The sequence below is a fragment of the Panulirus ornatus genome, chromosome 45 (assembly GCF_036320965.1).
Source record: "Panulirus ornatus isolate Po-2019 chromosome 45, ASM3632096v1, whole genome shotgun sequence".
In the NCBI taxonomy this organism is placed as follows: domain Eukaryota; kingdom Metazoa; phylum Arthropoda; class Malacostraca; order Decapoda; family Palinuridae; genus Panulirus; species Panulirus ornatus.
Window position 1 is genome coordinate 6,369,343 of NC_092268.1, and position 22,172 is coordinate 6,391,514.

Sequence of the window (22,172 nt, forward strand, 5' to 3'; positions counted from 1 at the left end):
AAACACATCAGTGTCTCTTGCGAGGCCATCCCTGAGTAACGGAACACATCAATATCGCCTTCAAGGCCATCCATTGATAACAGAACACATCAGTGTCACTTCTGAGGCCGTCCATTAATTTCAAAACACATCAGTGGCACCTCCGAGGCCATCCATCAATAACAAAATACATTAATGTCACCTCCAAGGCCATCAGTCAATAAAAGAATGCATCAGTGTTACCTGTGAGGCCATCCATTATTAACATAACACATCGGTGTCACCTCCATGGCTATTCATTAATAACAGAGTACTTCAGTATCAGCTCCGAGGCAATCCATTTCCATGTGAATTCTTCCAGAAGGCTGAGACAGAGGAAGAGTCACTGACCAGTACCGATTCCCAGGCTACAGTATTGTTCTGCCACAGGGATGATGAATTACAGGTCAAAGGGTGATGTATATCTTTTCAACGAGGACCAACCTAAGCTTTAAATGAGGTTTTGGTGCAAGAATGCTCTGAAATGGCATCAAAGTTTTGCTGCCTACGCATGATCCTGAAGTTCCTCTGCTCTTTGAAACCTAGAATAAATTTTTCTTAATAGCTTTTTCATGGAAATACTAAAATGGGGCTGGCAAAACTTAACATGCCTGAGCAGCTTGCAAAACTTATGGGGCCTGGTTAGCCTGCGATGCTTATACAGATTGTAGAACTTTATAGCTTGAGTATCTTGCAACAGTGATGCAACTTGGGAAGCTTTTACAGACTGAGATGTTAAGCTTGAATTTTGTACGAAGGGCTTGAAACCGCTGAAATATGAAGACACAGGATGACTGAAAACTGAGACTGCTGCTATCTTGAAGCTGAAATTATAGTCTCCTTACGATGCGATTTTTATGTTCGTAGTGCTAAAGGAAAGACTGCTGGAGCATGAAAAATCAGGATTTGTAGTTTGGAAAGAAATTATATGTACTTTCTTCATCTATTGTGAATAAGAGATTAATTGCTTCCTAGTCTTAACTTCTTGAACAGTATGATAATAATGATAATGAAATACTGGAATGGCAAAGCCTTACAACAGCATGTGGTAAGGGGCAGAGAGAATATGTGTGGAGTAACAGTGTGAGAGAGAGATATGGCGGTTAATGGGGTATGATTGAGAAAGCTGACTAATCTGTACCGATATGATTTGGACAAAAAAAAGGATGTGAGGAGAAACACTGCATAAAAGGACCAACAGCATATTAAAAATATTGTTCTTCAGAGTCACTCCTCGTGGTTTTCTGACAAGTGAAGTGTTATAGTGTGTCTTGCGATGCTGGTGAGTAGGCAGATGACATTTTCACATCATGGACTTCTCTGAGTAATTTAACAGTGTTTGTTTCAGCAGCTTAAATATTGCTTCAGGCAACTCATGAAAACTCATTACTGTGCCAGAATGTAAATACAATGGCTGGAAAGTAAAAGCGGGTGTCATGTGGCAATAACATTCAGCTCATCCACTATATCTCTTCTGGTGATAGCTTTTAAACAACATATGCAGCTGTTCTAAGCATGTACATGCATCCATCTACCTCTTATTACATCTGTTTGTGCATGCATTCCAATGTTGGCATATGATATCTCATAATTGGATTATTGGATATGGATTGAACTTATCAGAGATACTGCAAACAAATTTCAGCACCTGATTAAATTTTTGTAATGGTGTCTCAAACATCATTTCAGGGTCTTTCGTAATGATATTACGGTAATACTGAGTGTTGGCAAATGAACCCAGTATCTTGTGACAAGGTAATTTGATACTGACCAAAATTTTACAATAGTTACAGTGTAAAAAAGCTCTGTACCTTATTATTTATTAGGTCAAGTTTCACTTACAAAAATATTACTGAATGCATTTGTGTACATTGCATCTTATGACTGGTTGATAGGATATAAACCAAACTTGAACTACATATACAGTATTAAATGCAAACATTTCATTGGAGGAAATCAAGAAGAGGGCGTCTGGCACTCTCTGACCATCTTCGTCAGACAGTACCGTAGTTTCTTTAAACACTGTCAGTCTACCTTGTGAGGTTCTAGGGTTTTCTCCTTTGAGAGACAGAGTTCATTGTGCTGCCAAAACACCAAGTAAGGTTTTATTTTCACTTTTATTCAATTTTCATATTGGAAAGTATTTCTTGAAACCCTCCTCCTTCATGTGGGTATGCTTTCATGATTGTGAGACAGACTGCAGAATAGAGAAATGTAGGTTTTGAAAAGAGAAAAATCTCTTAGGTCATATTTTGTGAGCATTTTTTTCCTGGTTTTCTTATCCAACCCATCCCCATTCCCTTTTCAGAAAACCTTTCTCTATGCAAACTGTCAGTGAAAGAAGATATGATGAGTGAAATTAGACATTAATCAGGGTTCTGCAAGTGCTTGTAGACCTGACTTTTAAAAGGAAGAAAGGTCATACAATGGGGGAGAGGGGGGAAGAAAAAAATTCCACAGCTCAGCTGTTTGAGGAAAAAAGGAGCCATCATAACATATTCTCTGAATTCTAAGCTACTAAGCCGCTGGAGTGAGTGGGTCGTTGATGTTATTTTGCTCTTTGGGTAGTCTGATTGGCTGATGGCATGTCTGAACTGAGCAACTTACTGCTACCACAGCTGAATGAATAGCAAAGGGTCGGGAAGGCCAGCTTTTTCCCACTGGAAACACTGAGGGTTCTAAAATCCAAACCCTGATTTTTCTAAAGGACATTCTTGAGGATCTTGCACATGCATGTGTAACACCATTTTAGAGAGATGTTCAAAACCAATGTGTTTTCCTTTGCTAGTTACCAGTGTATCAAGATCAATACATATGTTTTTAAGATGCGTTGAAATTTTGTTCTGGTATATGCTCATACCTGCGGTGGCTGGAGTTGTGAAGATACTGCATTAGACACTGCTTTGAATGTGGGCAGCAACAAGTGAGATTGAATTGTATGAATAAATATCCTTGCTTTATGGTACTTGTACATGATATGCTTATAACTGTTAAGGTTAGATTAGGTTAACCCGTTCCTAAAGAGGATGCTGCCATGTGTAACGAGAGGTACTATACAAGTTGCTAACTTTTAGCTTAAGATTGCTACAGCACTGTAGAAAAATATTTTTTAGTTTCTATAGGGTTTTTAAACCTCATTTATTTATTTAGTGATGTGCAACAACTGAATGTCTGAAAAAGGTTTTACTTTGTAATTAGCATAGCTCATTTACTGTAGTTTTACTGTAGCAATGATTTTTTACAGCTTAATGCATTGAATATATATTTTTTGTAAAGGTTCTGTATTGAATTGCCTAGTGTATTTTCACAGTCAAATCTAACTTTTCATTTACTCATAATAATATATAATTTCAGAATGTCTCAAATCAAACCAGTAGTACGAGCATCCACATGAGTCCCAGCAAGACGAGGCATGTGCAGGATCAGGCTAACAACCACAATAAAAGTCGTCTTAAGGTAAAGAGGAAATATTTTCTCTGTCCTTACATCAGTAATCTTTGACACTACATCCATTTAAAGTGGATATAGTGCATATAGCCTCCTAATTTACCCTACATTTGTTTAAATAGGTGGATAAAGTGTGTATAGCCACCTAATTTACTCAAAACATCCTCCATCTGTGTGTAGCATCCTAAATAACATGAACTTTTATGATATTTTTGTTACTTGGTATACCTTATGATATTTTGTTACTAGGTATACACATCTTATGATATTTTTACTACTTGGTATACATCTTATGATATTTTTGTTACTCATCACACATCTGTGATCTGATGATATTTTTATTACTCGGTATACATCTTATGATATTTTTGTTACTAGGTATGCATCTGATTTATTAACTGAGACTACTACCCTCTCCCTTCACACCTACATCTTTGCATGTGATGAAAAATATTTCTTACACTCATGCAAGGAATAGAGTGAATTGGAACAATGTGGTATACTGGGGCTGACATGCTGTGAGTGGACTGAACCAGGGCATGTGAAATGTATGGGGTAAACCATGGAAAGGTGTGTGGGGACTGGAAGTGGAAAGGGTGCTGTGGTATTGGTGCATTGCACATGACAGCTAGAGACTGAGTGTGAAGGAAAGTGGCCTTCTTTTTGTCTTTTCCGGTGCTACCTTGGTTATACAGGGGTAGTGATGCTGTTTCCTGCGAGGTGGGGTAGCACCAGGAATGAATGAAGGCAAGCAAGCATGAATATGTGCATATGTGTATGTATATGTTGATATGTATATGTATGTATATGTGTGTATGGACGTTTATGTACATATATGTGCATATGAGTGGATGGATCATTCTTCATTTGTTTCCTGGTGCTACCTCACTGACGTGGGAAACAGTGAATCAAATATAATAGATAAATAACTTCTTTTTTCAAGTTTCATTACCTTTTCCGGTAACTCAGTTGATATATTACTGTGAAATGTTCCCGTCTTTTATGTCTCATTTCTGTACATGTATTACCTCTTGAATACTGTTAGTTTTCTTATGAAAAAATGTCTTGTTCGACTATGCATTTTGACCTAGATGAAGTTGTGCCAAAACTGATTAGATGGCTCAATTCTATATGCTAGACTTTCTGGGGAGTTTCAGTTTCATTAATTTTATATGGTACAATACATATATTCTGACTGGGATAAGTAAATATACAGATGTGTTCAGATTGCTGAATTCATGAACTTGCAATTTTCTTGTAGGCACAGAATGGATTATGTCCAGATTTAACCCAAGAAGTGCTTCCCAAAGATATGATCACTTCAACTCCAGCTTCGGAGCGGAATAGAAATCAGGATTTCATGCACACGATAGAGGAAGGCAGTTTCTTCGGGGTTGGCAAACATAAAGATGGCTCAGATCTTGGTAAGTTTTGGATTGGGAATTTGGCTTTCTTGCCCATTTGCCAGCTTGCAGGGTTGGGGAAGGGGACCCTAGTTTTCTAGAATTAGTTCCTACTAAAGTTACATGCATATGTTTGTTCCAGCCCATGAAAATGGGAATGGAGTGAGAGGTAATACACAGAAAGTTTTGAATTGTGATTGTAATGCTGAGTTGAATGAAGAATATTTACATGTTAGCAAATCATGTTACAAAGTATTTGAAAGAAATATTTCCCTCTTAGAGTCCTTGACACTAATTTAAAGTTTGCCAAAGTTAAACTGTAATTTCAGCAGCTAAACATATAGTATGGTGAATGATTTGCATTGTTAATGAGGAGTAGCTCGCATTCAGTTTAACAATGTATTGAACTGATAACAGTAATTCATATGCTTTATGGTGTTTACAGTCATCGTAACAGATTCTGATCGTTAATCAATTTGGTGAAGCAACTCTACCAATTACTGTGTGTGGATCTTACGGGACCCTGAGGAGCCAGGAGAGGGTATCAGATCCAATACAAACCTTACTGTAGCATCTTCCTTCAGTGAGACAGCAGAAGTGTCTTTAGGCCTTGTAAGTAAAGCATAGGTGTTTTGTAGAAGATTTTTAATAATTTCTAATTTTGTTTCATCCTTGGTATCAGTGTTAGTAGAGATAAAATTGTAGATTCTATAAGTATGAATATTGATAGAATTTAGTGTTGGCATTCAACAGTGAAAGAGGTCTTTACTCCTAAGACTTTTCACAGAGTAAGGCAGCACTGACATTCATAAAACAAGTCAGACTTCCCAACAGTATGGTCATATGTTCCTCGAACAACTGACCACATAGACCAGTCATGAGCGGAGTTGATACAATTACTTGGGTCAGAAGAAACACTACCATAACAGAGTAGCTGTTATTGCATCCTGTGGCCACCCCTTTGATGGGAGTTCCTGAAGGGAACAGGCATCTGAGATTATGATAGATAGATAGATGGTCAATAAGTTACTAAGTCTGTAAGTTTATTAGCTCATCACATAGACAACTTGTCCCAGGTGTTTAAAGTAACTATAGAAATGCCTGCTGTTCATTTTTCAGTAGAACAGTTAACAGCATAATATCAGACTAAGTTAACATGATATGGAAACGTAGCTCCATAAAAGAATGAAGCAGATTTTGAACATCATGGAATGTTCAAGGCAATGAGAGGTGTAACTAAGCAAGATGGTATAACAATCAATACGAACAGGAAGTTTGAAGGAAAACAGTTATAGAAAATAGATCATGGAAAATGTGGACCACTCATTAAGTATACCAACCGTAAGTTTTTTACTTTTCCAAAAGAAGGAACAGAGAAGGGTGGCCAAGTGAGGATATACCCTCTTAGGCTCAGTTCTCTGTTCTTAACGCTACCTTGCTAATCCAGGAAATGGCAAATGTGTATTAAGAAAAAAGTACACTTCACACTTTAGCACATGAAGCGATAAGCCTTCCCCGTAGGTGAATAAGAAATGTACAGCCAGTCATCAGCTGTGCGTAAATGTTTTCAGTAATTATTGATTTGTGACACTTTTTGGTCTTACTTTGTCTTTTTTTATCTGCAGGCTTTTCTGCACAAATGATCACGCTACAATATCACATACACTGGCATTATATCAGACTTTGCCTGATAAAGGTTTCACCATGAGTGGAAAGTCACCTTTGACAAGGCTGTATCATCAGTTGATATAACAGAGTACAATCTCATCTCTCTCAAAAGTCCACCCTGTCACTGCTACTGAGGGTGGTGTAGCCTTGGGTAGCACGAGTCCCTGGGAAAGGGGTCCTGGCATGACATCAAGACCCCTCTAAAAACGACATTCCGGGATGATAATGACTAAATCCCATATGCACTAAGTAGTATAACTCGTACCAACATCAATGTTATAGCAACTATCGAAATATATAATACCCATATCACGTAAATGTGCATGCTAATTACATCAATTTGTAATGCTGTTTTGGGTGTTAAATTTTCATCCTTGTATTTTCTGATCACTATAAAATCAGTGTAAGCTATCACAAAAGGTTGAACAAACTTAAACCTTACAGCCAAAAAAGAAGGGAAAGTAAAGTAAAGAATAATCTATGCATAACAACAAATTAAGGATATCAGGATTAGGGTATTTAGAACTGCAAGCATCTCTGAAAGGAATTTGCAGAAATATTAAGTCTACAGTAGTCCCTAAGAATGTACAAACAATATCATATGAAAGTCCAGCAGAAATGCAGCATAACAACCGGAGAAATATTAAACATACAAGGAATGACTACAGAAACATACATGACAAGAACTAAGGTTAAGGTCTGTTGCTGACGAACCTCACATTGACAGTTATATAAAGTGTGGCAGCTGGTAGAAATACTATTATTCATCAAGGAAGATGTGCTGTGAATACTATGCACTGACTCTACCATTTTGGCAAAATCTTGTCGTAGTTACTTGTGCGTAAATATGCAGTCTCTCTCTCTCTCTCTCTCTCTCTCTCTCTCTCTCTATGTTAGTAACACCAGTCTTTGCCATAAATTGGTAATTCATCTATCTATATATACCTCTGACACCTGTTCCCTCCAGGAACTTCCTCAGTGGGGTGGCCACGGCAATAGACTCTTCAGTCTCCTTACAGTGACCATTCCTATAGAAAAGTTTTTAAGTGTTTGAGTTTTTTTTTTTTTTCAGAAATTATGAAGGTTTCCACTTGAATTATATCATCATGTAAGCCATCTTAATTCAACTTGCAGGCGATAAAGAACCGCGCCCAGGAGGAGGTTGAAGATCTCGATGCAGATTCTGATTTGTCATCAGATGACGATGTTGACAACAGCCAAACCAGCACTGATGGTAGCTCTGGAGCAGAGTATTCCCTCAACCACTCCAGGAGAGGAAACCGAGACACTTCCTCCATTGTATGTATATTTACAGTATTTATCAGTATTCTGTTATCATTTTTATTAGCAAAAGCTAAGCTAAATTGTTTTTAAGGTGAGACATGTTAACTTATCCTTGGGGATTGGGGAGAAGAATGCTGCCTGCATATCTCCTGCTGTCATGGAAGACAGCTAAGAGGTGCAGAAGAGGGTTGCTGAAAATCAACCCCTCCTACATTATTTTCCAAAAGAGGGAACAGAGAAAAGAGCCAAATGAAGCTAAGCAGTCATCTATTCTGGACGCTATCTCTCACAGGCAAAAATAGCGAAACTGTATGAAAGAAAAATATTAAACTTTGAAAAGGGATGATTGTTTTCCCCACTAAACTTGTCTATAATATCTCGTATGACTATTACATTCCCACCCATATGCTTACTTTATCCATGCCGTGTTTTGAAGTGAAAAATCATCTTCCATGCAAATAAAAGGGCTTCTTACTTTTTTATTTATGTTTGTTTTTCTCTCTTTTACATTTCTGTATCTGGCTGTCTTTTTGATATAGTGTTGAACACCAGCAAACTCATTGGATGGTACAGACTTTTTTTTATCCAAAATTTTGTTCATCTTCACTTTCTCCATCAGGAAAATATGTTTAGGGGGAAATATAAGAAAGCTTGCTATGTAAATGAATTTCAAAATTTACCAAAAAAGGTTCTTTCTTTGTAGTAAAGAGGAGGAGGATAAAACGGGTTGGGTTAACTGCGATGATAAAACATTTGCATAGTAATTTCCCCCAGGTCTAGACTCTGAATGCTAAATTCTCAATAACTTAGTTGAAGACCTTTCAGATGTCTGTGTTTTAAGATAATGCCCAGTCCAAACCGTGGAACATTTGACTGAGTGTGTGCGTCATTCTTGCATAGTTAACCCATGGGAACCTTGAGCTTTAATTAGTTGACAGTCATTATTGGCATTGGATTGGCCAGTATCATTCTCAATAACCATTGCAGTATCTGTCTCCACCAAGTGAATAATGCATTTCATTGTTTATATCTCCGAAATATTTTCTGTGAAATGATTCCACATTTATTGAACTTTCACGTGAGTAGCGATGATCTCGTAGAATGTGTGGAGGAACACCAAGTGGAACAAGAGGAACGAGAGAAAGATCAGTATGAAGTGAAAGAATTAGTAAAACAAAAATGGAACAAGAAGAAAACGAGAAATTAAACTGAGGAGAAACAAAGGGAATACGAGAAAAGGCAAGAAAAAGCAGAATGCAAATACCAAGACTAAACAACAACTGGAAGTGGTTGACACGTAACTGGAAAGGTATGAGAGGTTTGCTTTAATGAACCAGGGGATATAAAATGACTGGGCTATGTCTGTTTGAGTCCTCTTCTAACTGTTACAGCTAACTGTTACTTGTGATCAGACAAGTAATTATGAAAAGGTTATCCTGGTCTGGTATGTGCTGACTGAAGAGGGATGTTATACAAGGCTATGGAAGGTCAGTGCAGTTTCTTGCCCATACATCTTTCTTTTGACTGATGGCCACATTGATCGGGCATAAATAACATAAGTAAGTCTTATGAGGGTCTCCTTGACTTAATCCCCAGGGAACAGTTTCTAAGAAATGGCCATAACTGAGAATGCTTGAAGAAAAGGATAATCAAGACATTGTCATTTATGGGGCAATGTGACATACCTTTAGGAAGGTTTTAGTGCTGGAGAATTAAGAATCGCTGTCTGAAATATCAACCCTTTTCATATTTAAATTAAGGCCCTGCCTTGATTTGGGCTTATGTCTGTATACAGAGACTGCAACAAATATAAAAATAAATACATGTATATCAATCTATATCTCCAAGATACAGATAAATGGACTTATGTGAGATAAATAAATTTCATATTGATCTATACTAATATATTTGTTGATGTCGAGTATGTTGCATCCTACTGCGTAGAAGGGACAACCACAAGGGCCACTCCTGTAGTCCTCCATCAGGGCTGTAGTTTGTAAAGTCTTCATAGAAATAACCATCTGATCACTTAGTTCATACACACAGACACAGACACACACACACTGCTTCACTCTTCCTCTTCACTGAACATTTGGCTTTACACTGTCCATCATACATTTGGTTATTCCATCCTCAACTTCTTTTTTAAATAAACTATATTCTTAAGTTATAATAGACTCATTGTCAAGATCATTACGGGAGTTCTTTATGTTTATTTTCTTTTCAGTGTCCAGATGAAGATGAAGAAAAACTGTTGGCTGGTGATTTTGGTGACCACTATACAGTCCTCCGGCAGATTGGGAAAGGAGCGTTTGGCTGTGTCAAAATGAGTTACCGCAATAGTGATGGACTTCTGGTAAGCTTTGAAGACCAGCAGGATTTATAGTGTCGATGAAGCAACAGATGCTCTCATTATAGGCCAGTGTATAAAAATAGGGAGTGTTGTCCCTTCACTATATTGGCAGAATATTTCCAGATCTTTGACTAATCCTTAAAGATATGTTTCAGTCTTTCTTTACTGTTGAGACCATTAACAAATTATTATATTTTTAAGTTAGCATCTGTTCTCCAGTCTGATGGAAAACTAAATCTAAATATGTTGGTTCCATCCTTTAAGGATGCATTTGCTGGGCATGTCATCGTAAGTTATGTTTAGTTAGGACTTTGATGTTAGCACAGTATTTTTCTATATCCATCTATATCTCTGATGCCCATTCCCTCTAGCAACTCCAATCAAAGGGGTGGCCACAGCAAGACAGTCTCCTTTTATCCCTGTCCTTCCATGCCTCCTTCGCATGCACCACTCCACACATTCTCCCGCCATATCTCTCCCTCAGGATTCCGCCACTCGGTTTCCCCATGCAACAGGTGGTCTTCCTCTCGCATGAACCCCCTTCGATTGTACCATCATACACTCTACTTGTAAACTCCCCATCTTGCTTTCTTTTATACAGTACCTATCTCCTTTACTACTTCAGTGCGGTAACATCAGGCTAAAACAGGCAGTGGCCTCATTCGCTCACATCCAGTCTCTTAGCTTTCTTGTGTAATAAATTAAACCACAGCTTCTCATCGACAGTCGTGCACCACAGGTGATTGTTCCACATGCTCTGGTTCATCCCAGCGACTGCACAGTGCGCCCCATATACCGCATTTCTCTAGCTCATTTTATCTCATGCACACCTCTATCATCTTGAATGTTCAAGCCCTAGTGTCCCATAGCCTAACCATATGTCATATGCAATCCATCTTCTCAGTCTGCCTCTTCCTATTGTTCTCACCACAGCTTCTCATCGACAGTCGTGTACCACAGGTGATTGTTCCACATGCTCTGGTTCATCCCAGCGACTGCACAGTGCACCCCATATACCAGCATTTCTCTAGCTCATTCTATCTCATGCACACCTCTATCATCTTGAATGTTCAAGCCCCAGTGTCCCATAGCCTAACCATACGTCATATGCAATCCATCTTCTCAGTCTGCCTCTTCCTATTGTTCTCATCCCTTCTGACAGTGATCTTTGTCAATCTCTCTTTACTTTTCTTCTGCATATGTTCAAACTATTTCAACACACCTTGGTTAGCCTTTTCAGTCAGCTATCATACCTTTCTCTGACTGTCATTTGTTTTTACACAGTCACTCTACCTTATGCCGTACAACATCTTCAAGCACATCACCTTTTCACCATCTTTTGTAGTCAAGGCCTGAGACTCGTATCCATACAGTAATTTTTTTTACACAGTCAATCTGCCTCATGCTGTACAACATCTTCCAGCACATCACCTTTTCCCCATCTTTTGTATTCAAAGCCTGAGACTCGTGTCCATACGGTAATGTCAGAATTACAGTAACATTCAATCAGAATTACAGTAACACTCAAATGTACCTCAAATCTTTACACAGATTGACCTTTCTTTCCACACCCTACTCCACCCAGTGACTCATTCACTTCACATATATATCTTGCATGTACCGCTGCCACATCCACTCACAGGTACCTTAAAGCTTAATGGTATAGCATGAACATAATGTCTCCAAAATGTAACTTGAGTTCTAAAGGTATTAGGGTACAGTCCCTGGAACAATAAGTTGACTTTTACATGCATTTACATTTATATAAAGATTTACTGATTTTTCTTCTTAAATTTGGGTAGTAGACTTTTTCATGAGACTGTTGTATGTAAAAGTATTTAGGGTAAGATATACGGTGAACAATTGCCCTTTAATCTAGAATGGCCTTTTTCTCTCTTTCTCTTAGCATCGAACAGAAGGCTAAAATGGAACGATGACATGACCTGGCACAGGCAAAAGTATGAAACATAAAGGACCAATAAAAGCAGGAGACAAAAAAAGGCAACATAAACCAGTTATTTGGCCAGTGTATGCCAACTACAGAAACACATCACACCACTGGAATAATCTTTTATTAGCCAAATAAGGAAAGTCCTGGCAGAAAAAAGAAAAGAAAAGCAATGAGCACACAAGGAAGGAAGCTTTGAAAATCAGGAATACACTGGCTCTGCATGAAAAACTGAACTGTGCATTGAATGAAAATATTCCAAAAACCAGTCAAGGACAGATAAAGGAATCCATGGAAGAATACACATGAATATTCAAAGTTTGATATTTGAAAAGTCCAGAGAAAAGGTAATTTGAATCACTGATGGCATGAGAAACAAGAGGACAGTCCTGATTAACAACAGAGAAACTTGGCTCGATGAGAAATTGAGATGAAGCAAATCTGGATCAGTCTAAAACATTCCAAGCAGATGGAACCAAATTCAAACAAGATGGAGGAGCATTATTGTGTACAAAATAAACTAGAAGGAAAACAGATAATGCATATGAGCCACAAAAAAAGTCTGCTCATTGTAATAAACCAGAAACCAAGCTAAATTCCCTTAAAGAGATAGTAACATAAGTTGAAGGGATTAGAGAAACTGGATACAATAATTACATGGACAGAAGATGTTGACTTCCAATTTATTGAATAGCAGGAAGGATTGTACACTGTGAATGTAGATAGAAATACAAGGATCAGCAAGTAAAATAGAACGGTTTCAGGTAAACCACAAACCAATTACAGTGAATAACACAATAGATCATAAAACTTCGAAATGTCTAGACACTGTTTTCAGATATGGAAGTGAATTATACAGGCCTGTAAGATCAAAATATCAGACATCAGACATGAGGACATCAACAGGTTGAGCCACATGAATTTTCACAATGATATGAAACAAGAACAATTATTGAAGGGATTTTCAGCACAAGTTGGATTGAGGAACTTTAAGGGCAATAACTTAGGAGCAGACATAAAAGCACACCATGAGAAAATAAGCCAAATAATCAGCTGACAGAACTGGAAAATAAGGCAACTGATTAGTTGTGAAAAAAAAGGAAAATATCAAGGCTAAATGGTTGACTGATACAGGTGCATGGAAAAAGAAGAGCAAGTTAATGAGGAGAGCAACACAATTTAAAGAGCAAGATGACAAAACAGAGAAAATAAATGAAGAGATGATGAAGTCCTGTAAACGAGAAGAAAATTAATGAAGAGATTTATAGAAGCCAATAACTAGAAATAAGAGTAGACTGTTCAAAGTGGGAATACAATATGAAAATGACCAGGAGAACATGCAGATTAACCGAAAAATAGAAATGGACTTGCTCAAAAAAAAATGCATCAAGAAATTGCACAAAGAAGTGTTTCATCAACTGGACAAAAACACACTTATTGAGATACTGGAAGATGAATAAAAAAAAACACACTGGGGTACTGGAAGACAATGTAACAAAAACACACTTATTGAGATACTGGAAGACGATGTAACAAAAACACACATTGAGAAACTGGAAGACGATGTAACAAAAAACACTTACTGAGAAACTGGAAGACGATATAACAAAAACTCACTTATTGAGATATAGGAAGACGATATAACAAAACACACTTAGAGAGATATTGGAAAACAATATATTCTGAGTGGTTGATCAACTTTAGAGATAATTCAGCATAGGGATAAGATAGAATCCCAGCAATCCTCCTCCAGATGACAAAATCCGCAGTAGCAAAACCAGTGATGTTACTAATGAAGAAAAGTCTGGATGAAAGCAAAATTGCTGATACCCTAACACTGGCATATATATCACCTGACATTTTTAAAGCGGCATATATATATATATATATATAAACCAATAAACAAAGGAGGATCCACGCTAATACCTAAGCAGTTCAGACGAGTTAGCTCGACCTTATATATAATAAAAGCCATTGGAAGATAAAAGGACACAAAGTATTACATCTGGTCAAGAACATCTATGTAAATGTACCCAAACATAGATTTTTACTGGGAAAAGTATTAAAAACCCAATTATTATTCCATTTCAGTGACATATATGAATACTTAATGCAAGGAAGGAAAGTGCGTACATTTTTTCTCAATTTTGCAAGGGCACTCGACAAAGTAAACCACAGAATTATACTGGAAAAGTAGCTGAACATAACATTAAGGGTGATACACAAAGATGGATTGATGTTTCAGAGCAACAGAAGGCTCAGAGTTATAGTAAATAGAAATAATTTTGAAGAAAACATCTGACCCACAATACTACAAGCAATGTTGCTAGCCCATATTTTTAAGAATAATAACAGATGATGATGGCAGAAAAGTAAGAGAGATAAGAATACAGCACTTTGCTGATGACACCAAATAAACTGATTTCATCAGAAACTGACCAAATGGGGATGCAAAAAAGAATTGTCACAATTGGCAGGAGTGAACCTGACGAAGTTTAACAAAGATAACTTTGAGCAAATAAGTTATGGAATTATTCTTACTAAGGTGACACTGTGGACAGGCCAAACAGAGAAGGCAATAGAAAAAGAGACATGTAAAAGATTTGGATGCCATGAATAAAAAACTAAAATTCAGAAAACATTTTGAGAAGATAACACAATTGGGAGCTATGTCCAGACTGGTATGATTTGTTAACTTTAATTGCAAGAGCCAGAAAACAATAAATGAAAATGTTTAAAGTATATATATATATGAAGTAAAACTGAATACTCCTGTTTTGTACGGTCTCCAGTGCAATATACGCAGAATGCAGAAGCACTTCCTGAGCAAAATTGAGACGAGAATAAATAAGCTATCACGAAAGGTAGAACTTGAACTATAGAGGTTAGAAAGAAGAAGAGAGATATACAGGTGGTAACAAATTGTAGATATAAAAAATAATGTACTGATCCAGAAAGTATATCAACAAGGAGGATACACAGCTATTAAATCTACGAGAATACTGTGGATCATAACAAGAATGAATCGTATAGAGATAAATGAAAACCCAACCTGGAAACTAGAATGACTGTTCAGTCTACCTGTAAAAGTAAGAAGAATGCAAGGGACAACTACAGAAACATTCAAAATAAAACTTGACATGGTTAAATCAATACCAGATGAATACAGAAGTATACTGCATGCATTCAAAACATACTTCAGATAGTGTCATTCTGTCAAAACTTAATTTAGGCAATATTTAAGGAAAACTTGAGAGAAAATATACTTAAAAAAACATAGGTGTTGAGAGCTTGTGCTGCTGTTAGAGTTAGACGGGGTGGAGTGAGGGTTACTCGGAGTTGCATCTGGATTCTTTACGTCACTCCCCGAACTACCCAATCCAGCAATCACAGCCATATCACAGGTGATACACATGGCATTTAATGATTACATAACAAAAAAGATAATGACGGGCTTGAGGTGCCACTGGAATGAATTGCTATTTTCTTTTCGCCTCTGAGTTATCGGATTCATCTGCGTACCAAATCTTACAGCTAATGAAGACTTGATGTAGTCCTTTAAAGCCTTGCTTATACTTAAAATTTCCCTCAGCATTTCTATTTTGTAGAAGTTTCAGACAATCTTTGGCAGCCATTAATTCTATAGCTATCTTGTTCTTTCTTGCTGAAGAATGTACAGGTTGGCATTCTATTTCCAAAAATATACCAGAAACATCCACACTGAACCCATGCTGTGGTATGTAACCTCCCTCCTTGATAACTTTCACTAAATACACACGACATGCCTCATCAGCACAAGATATTTTTGATAAGAGCATGTGATGGAGAACAAACATTTCTTTACAGCGGTTCAACAGTATTTTTCCAGCTAGCAAGACATGAATCAAATAGTATTCTCCCCTGACAACCTTAAAATATTCATAATAAATACACAGCTTAGTAGAAACAAGCTGACATACTTTATCATTAAGAGATTATCTAATATGTAAACAATATGAAGGTAATAAGGAGTAAGCAAAACCCATAGACTTGGCCCTAACCATAAGTTTCTGACTCGTATCAAATCAACTAAGCACTGTACATTTCCCCTTAAGATTGATAACCTTAAATCTGGCACTCCCTTGTGTATCTGCAACATTTCGTCCACAGATACTGAAATAGTTACACTAGCCTTGGATATAGTAAAAGATTGGGTAACACTGAACTTGAAAGCATTTCGTAACTGGTGGGATGTGAATCAAATGGTGTTTTGCCATGACGTCATTAGAATATGCTTGATAAGTACAAAAATATCTCAGAATATACTGATGATTTTATTGAAATAATTTTTTTGTAGACACTAGAAACAAAGGTGACTTTTTCCAAAATTCATCTCAAGTTGAGAAATATACAATGCAGGTTGCCCCAGTGTAACCAGCTGTAATTCTAAAATAATGCAAGAATCTGAAGTATACAAATATGTATCAGTTATGTATATATAAAAACATATCATAAAGAATGTCCTGAAAAGACCTGTAGTAACTAGACTTTATTAGGCATCAAATTCTGTATTTTCTCAGCTTATTGCCAGTAATTCACATGTGCTATTTGTGTGCATGGAATATAATGCATGGACAATCTTGTAATCCTTATATAAAAGTGCCTCACAAAATGTAAATTAATCTTGAATTCTTTTTCTTTAAGGTGGTGACTAAATTTATCAAGAAGAGTAAGGTGTACCAAGATAGCTGGGTTGATGATCTCATTCTGCGTAGGAGAGTGCCTCTAGAAGTCTCACTTCTCATGACGCTAGACCATCCCAACATCGTAAGTTGACTCCGTCTCTCTGTAAGCCATGCAAGAGCTTCTTGGTAAGAGCATTGCAAGATTAACATAAAATTAAATCTTCTTGACAAAAACAAAATCAATCAACATTTACAGTCAAAACCTGAAAATCCAGAAGTTTGCACAACTGAAGATTCCATATGGTTTCTGTAAGCTCATAATTGATGCTCATTACCACTGTCTTTAATATTTCTTTCATGTATCCTTGCAATGATTTGTGTATCTTAATATCTATTACATAATTATTGTGGGGAAAACCACAGAAGAGCCCGTGGGGCTTGGTTTGTGGATGAGGGGCTATGGCTTTATTGCACTACAGATTACAGCTATCAAATGGATGAGCAAATGAGTCCTTTTCTTCTTCTGTCCCTGGCACTACCTTGCTAATGTTGGACATAGCAGACAAGGGTCATAGAAAAGAAACATAAACTATTTCAAAAGTAAGAAGTATGTGTGATTGGTAGGATCAAAACAGGAAGTGGAGTGAGGTCAAGAGAAAGGTACTGAAAAAGAAGGAAATTGAGAGATAGAGTGAGGAAGTATCAATAAACTTTCGAGAGAACAGGAAAGTGTTTTGGATGAAGATGAGTGGCATGAGGAGAACGAGAGAACAAATGGGGCCATCAGTAAGAACAGATGGAGAAATGGTAACAGGCAAAGAAGGGTGAGAGATAGAGTGAGTGTTTTAAGGGACTTCTGAATATTTCAGAAGATAGGGTGGTGGATGTGGCGTAAAGAGGGGGATGAGCTAGCATGTGACAAGAGTGTGCCTGTGAATGGCGTGGTGAAAAGTGAAGAGACAGTGAAAGCTTTACTTCAGATAAATTGTAGCAAAGCAGCAGCAGAGATGAATGGGATTCCACTTGAGTTTATTTTTTTCTTTAGAAAGGGGGTGACGTTATTGATTGTTTAGGGTTAGTCAGGCTATTCATTGTTGTATGGCCCAAACTGAGGTGCCTGAGGACTAGCGAAGTGGTCGGGCTTTTGTACAAAGGTAAAGGTAACAGAAGTAAAAGTTCGAATAATCAGGGTTTAAGTCTGTTGAATATACTTGGGTAGTTGTATGGGAGAGGGATAACTGAGCGGGTGGTGGCATGAACAGAAAATCTGACTGTGGAGCAGTGTAATCTCAGGAGAGACCAAGGACATGTAGACCAGGTGTTTGCTGTAAAGTATTTGTGTGCAAAATATTTAGAAAAAGCATTTATGGATTTGGAGAAAGTGTACCTTAGACTGGACATAGTAGTGGTTGGAAAATGGGGGCTGAAATGTGTTGTAGAGTGGAAGAGTGGGCTAAAGTCCTTGGTGAATCAAAAACGTGTGGGTGGAGAGGTCAGGGCAAAGATGCCTGGATTTGAAAGTAAAGTGTTCCCAATGGTGTTGTACAGATGAGTCATATGCCATGAACAGACAAGAAAGATGGTGGATGTGTCAGATGTGAAACACCTGAGGATGATGTATCTGGCATGAGGCAGGTTAATCATGCCAAGAATGGGAGCGTTAGAGAAGTGGGTTAAGGATAGTGGGATTAGGAGATCGGACAACAGCACACCAAAATGGTTCTGACATGGAGGTTGAGTGAATAATGACTGAACTTAGATGATGTAAACATCAGAAGTAGAAAGAGCAAGGGTAACTACCAATGAATATTTGTGAGACTTTGCCAGGTACGTTTAGTGCTAAGCATTCGCACATCTTCGTCAACAGTATTTTTTTCCCTGCCATGCATATTGTGTAATCCTCAATCTTTTGCTCTTCTGGAGCTAATTCATATTATAATAAGGCTTCTTTTGAATGTTTCCACCCTTACCCCATGTAGATTTCACGAGGTAATATACTGAATAACTTTGCCTTCTACTTCAATGTGTTTACGTAAAGTTTTGTATGTTATCTTCTTGGTATGTTCGAAGATATTATTATAATCTTAATTACTGTCTTTTTTCCATGTTAGGATACTTCAGAAAGATATGTTCGTTTTGTTATCCTCAATTTATTGCCATGCATGAATTAGAAACAGACTTGATTGTTTTGATATCCTCAGTTTATTGCCATGCATGAATTAGTAACACATATGTTCGTTTTGATATCCTCAGTTTATTGTTATGCATGAATTACCGTATACTGTATCTTTCTTTTTGTCTTTTCTAGATTGAGTAACTTCCTATGATAATAAAAATGCTTTGTTTCCTCATTTTCCACTCTATTTCCTAGGATTTCTTTGCACCGCATATCGCTGTCTTGAGAAATGCATTCATTATTCTGTCTTTCCTTTTCCTCCATCTGTATTACATGAGTGATTCTATCTCTACTGCTTTTATTTTTGAAGTGCTTAGTGCAAACTTCTGGCAGACACTGTGGCTGAATTTCTTCCATCCACCAGAGTTTTCAGTGCGCCTCTAATTTTTCTACCATATGTAACTCTACCATCAGTTAAACCTTTTCCATAACCATCCTGACTAACTTTATCTAAAACCATCCATTACTTCCAGCTCCTCACTGTGGAAACTAATATTGCATTGTGATCCTTAATTATTTATGAATTTCTTGATATCCTTATGATATTAGATATTTGAAAAACAAAGGTATGAAACGAAAGATTTGGAGGTAATGCAAAATGGGAATAACATAGTAAATCTTGCCACAGGTTTCCGTGTATGATATGTTTGAAAACGATGATTATTTTCAACTCGTGATGGAGAAATGGGGTGCAGGGATGGACCTGTTCGAATTCATTGACCGCAACCCTCATCTGGATGAACCTCTTGCAGCTCACATTTTTCGTCAGGTTAGTGCCATTTCTTTATTTGACAGTGAAACTTATAGAAACGATGCCTCTAGCCCATCAAAGCAACAAGTAGTTTAGACAACATTAGGCAGGATGTCATAGACAGTTTCTAATACACCGTTACCCTCCCCAGTTAGCTTAACATTTTGCAATTATTTGTAACAGTCCAAGTTGACTTGAATCCACCTCCCCATACCCTGACTTCTTTCACCATCCACTGGGTGACTCCTTTTCTCACGGTATTGATTTCCATTTGCTCTAGGCAACATAGCAGACAGTTCTCATTAGAAATTCTGTTCCTAATCTTGTCAGCGACAGAGAGCCAAACTGTTGCTGCTGTCAAGTGCAGAAAATGGTTCGTAGGATCATGTTTTTATTGCATAAAAGGCAGTTTTCATAGGATTTGTCCCCATCATTGTGATTGCTCATATGTGTGTACTGATTTTCAGCAGTTTTTGGAAAATTTCATGTTATAAGTAAAAATCAGCAAACTCTAATTAACTTTGATTAATTACGAAACAACAGACCATACAGTTTGAATCATAATAGATGTCTATCAGTGCTTTGAAAAATTAATGACCCCTGGATATGCATATGGTTGCTGGCAGATTTTTTCCCTGAAGCTGGTTGCAATACCACCCTTGGGAAAAGGTTTAATTGAGAATTTATGATTATGTGAGGAGAGGTATTCAGGTACAGAGAGTGGGATGTTAATATAATGAGGGTGCATTGATTGACGATTTTTGTTCCTATCACTCATGAAAGTAACATGTTCCTTTTAAGATCATGGCCCACTTCTTTCTTATCCCCGAACAGATTGTCTCTGCTTTGAAATACCTTCATGCACTCAGCATCATCCACCGTGATGTGAAAGATGAGAACGTTATACTAAATAACAAGTTTCACGTCAAACTCATCGACTTTGGTTCTTCAGCTTTCACCAAACCCGGCAAAATGTTTTCTCAGTTTGCTGGTACAGTGGAGTACTGCAGTCCAGAGGTGCTTAAGGGAAACAAGTAAGTTGTTTTGAGAAGTTTTATTAATAAAGACTTACATTCTTCAATGCAGCTTACAATAACAGTTTTTTTTCGAGTACAGTTAGACGTACAGGATTAATTAAGCAGAGGGTATGACATATCACAGAAAACCTATTCTTGAAAACAAAAAAGAAAAAATCCACATTCATACCACACCATAGTTTTTAAGACTGCATTAGAGGAACTTGCAGTTCGTTTCGAGAATGACAAAAGTGCATGCTTGAATTACAGAGGCATTACTTTGTACAGTATACCTAGTAAGGTGCATGGGAGGGTGGTTATCAAGAGGCTGGTGGCATGCACAGTGTAACTAATTGGGGAGGAGCACTGTGACTCATTAAGAAGGAGAGGGATTTGTGTGCGGCATATGGATTTGCTAATGGCATTTTTGGATGCTATGAACGTATGGTGTGGGAAGTAAGCTGCCAAATGAGCCAGTTTTTATCTAGAAAACAAGGCAGGAAAAGAAATGAGAGAGTTTCTCCTTGTGAAAGTGTGTTTTGGTCAAGGGTGTGTGATGTCACCATGGCAGTTGAATCTGTTCAGAGTCAGGGTGGTGAGCAAGGTAAACTCAAGGGTCTGATGGTAGAAGTGTAGAATTATCATTGTCATCACATTTTTATGTTTACAATCCATTTATTTCAAGAATGAGGCAAAGAAGGGCGTTGCATAATTAACAGCCACGTGCAGATATCTTCATATTTGTCTGTAGATGCCCTTGTAATTACTTGTATGATTAGTATGATTCCTAATTTTGTCGTTTCAAGGCATAAAGAATAAATTCCTGTGTTAATTGGTTTTCAGGCATCTGCACGCATATCAGTGCATAATTTGTATATACATATCTGTCAGTATCTTGCTCCTTCCACTGATGTTATCCTTTGTTACTCGATCTCTGTCTCCAGCAGATGATCATGGTGATTTTGTTAAGTTTGCTTCATCTCTCGAAATTATCACCATCTCATAATTATCAGCGTTCCTTACTTTTTTCACTGTCTAATGCCTGAAATATGTTTACCTTAGTTTTCTCTTTTATGACGTGAAGGATTAATTTATGCCCATTTCAGCTTTCCTTGCCTTCATGAAAGCATTATTTCTCATCTTTGTGCTCTGGTAACACATTCCATGGTAGTACTCTGCATATAAACTACAAAGATTCTGATGAATGATTCTATAAGTGATAAATTTTCTGAATAAAAATAAAGGCTTTTTAAATAATTTAACCTTAAAAAGGGAGCACAATTAGCATAAACATAAAAATGTGTGTACAGCACCAGAGTCAAAATATTGATACTGTGTTAGGAAAAGTAAGTTTAGTCTTTGGCTTTATAGAGTAAGAAGGTGTGTTTATATGGGAGTAAATACCGTAATTCCTTGAATGTACCTTGCTTTTGGCCCATCAGTC

At 37.3% G+C, this 22,172-nt stretch overlaps 1 protein-coding gene and 1 long non-coding RNA gene across 2 annotated transcripts in view; one reads left to right on the forward strand and one right to left on the reverse strand.

The window, feature by feature from the left end:
• Pask (PAS kinase) overlaps positions 1-22,172 on the forward strand; it is a 134,838-nt gene that overhangs the window by 88,365 nt on the left and 24,301 nt on the right. Inside the window, 8 exon segments of the mRNA XM_071688117.1 lie at positions 3,373-3,474; positions 4,727-4,889; positions 5,314-5,480; positions 7,671-7,835; positions 10,048-10,176; positions 16,805-16,927; positions 19,590-19,730; positions 20,547-20,746. Of these exon segments, the coding sequence (XP_071544218.1) occupies positions 3,373-3,474; positions 4,727-4,889; positions 5,314-5,480; positions 7,671-7,835; positions 10,048-10,176; positions 16,805-16,927; positions 19,590-19,730; positions 20,547-20,746 (1,190 nt within the window).
• The window catches only part of LOC139762882 (uncharacterized), a 67,736-nt gene continuing 62,200 nt past the window's right edge, over positions 16,637-22,172 (reverse strand). Inside the window, exon 2 of the long non-coding RNA XR_011715859.1 lies at positions 16,637-16,946. This is a non-coding gene — a long non-coding RNA (uncharacterized lncRNA). The remainder of the gene's footprint in view (positions 16,947-22,172) is intronic.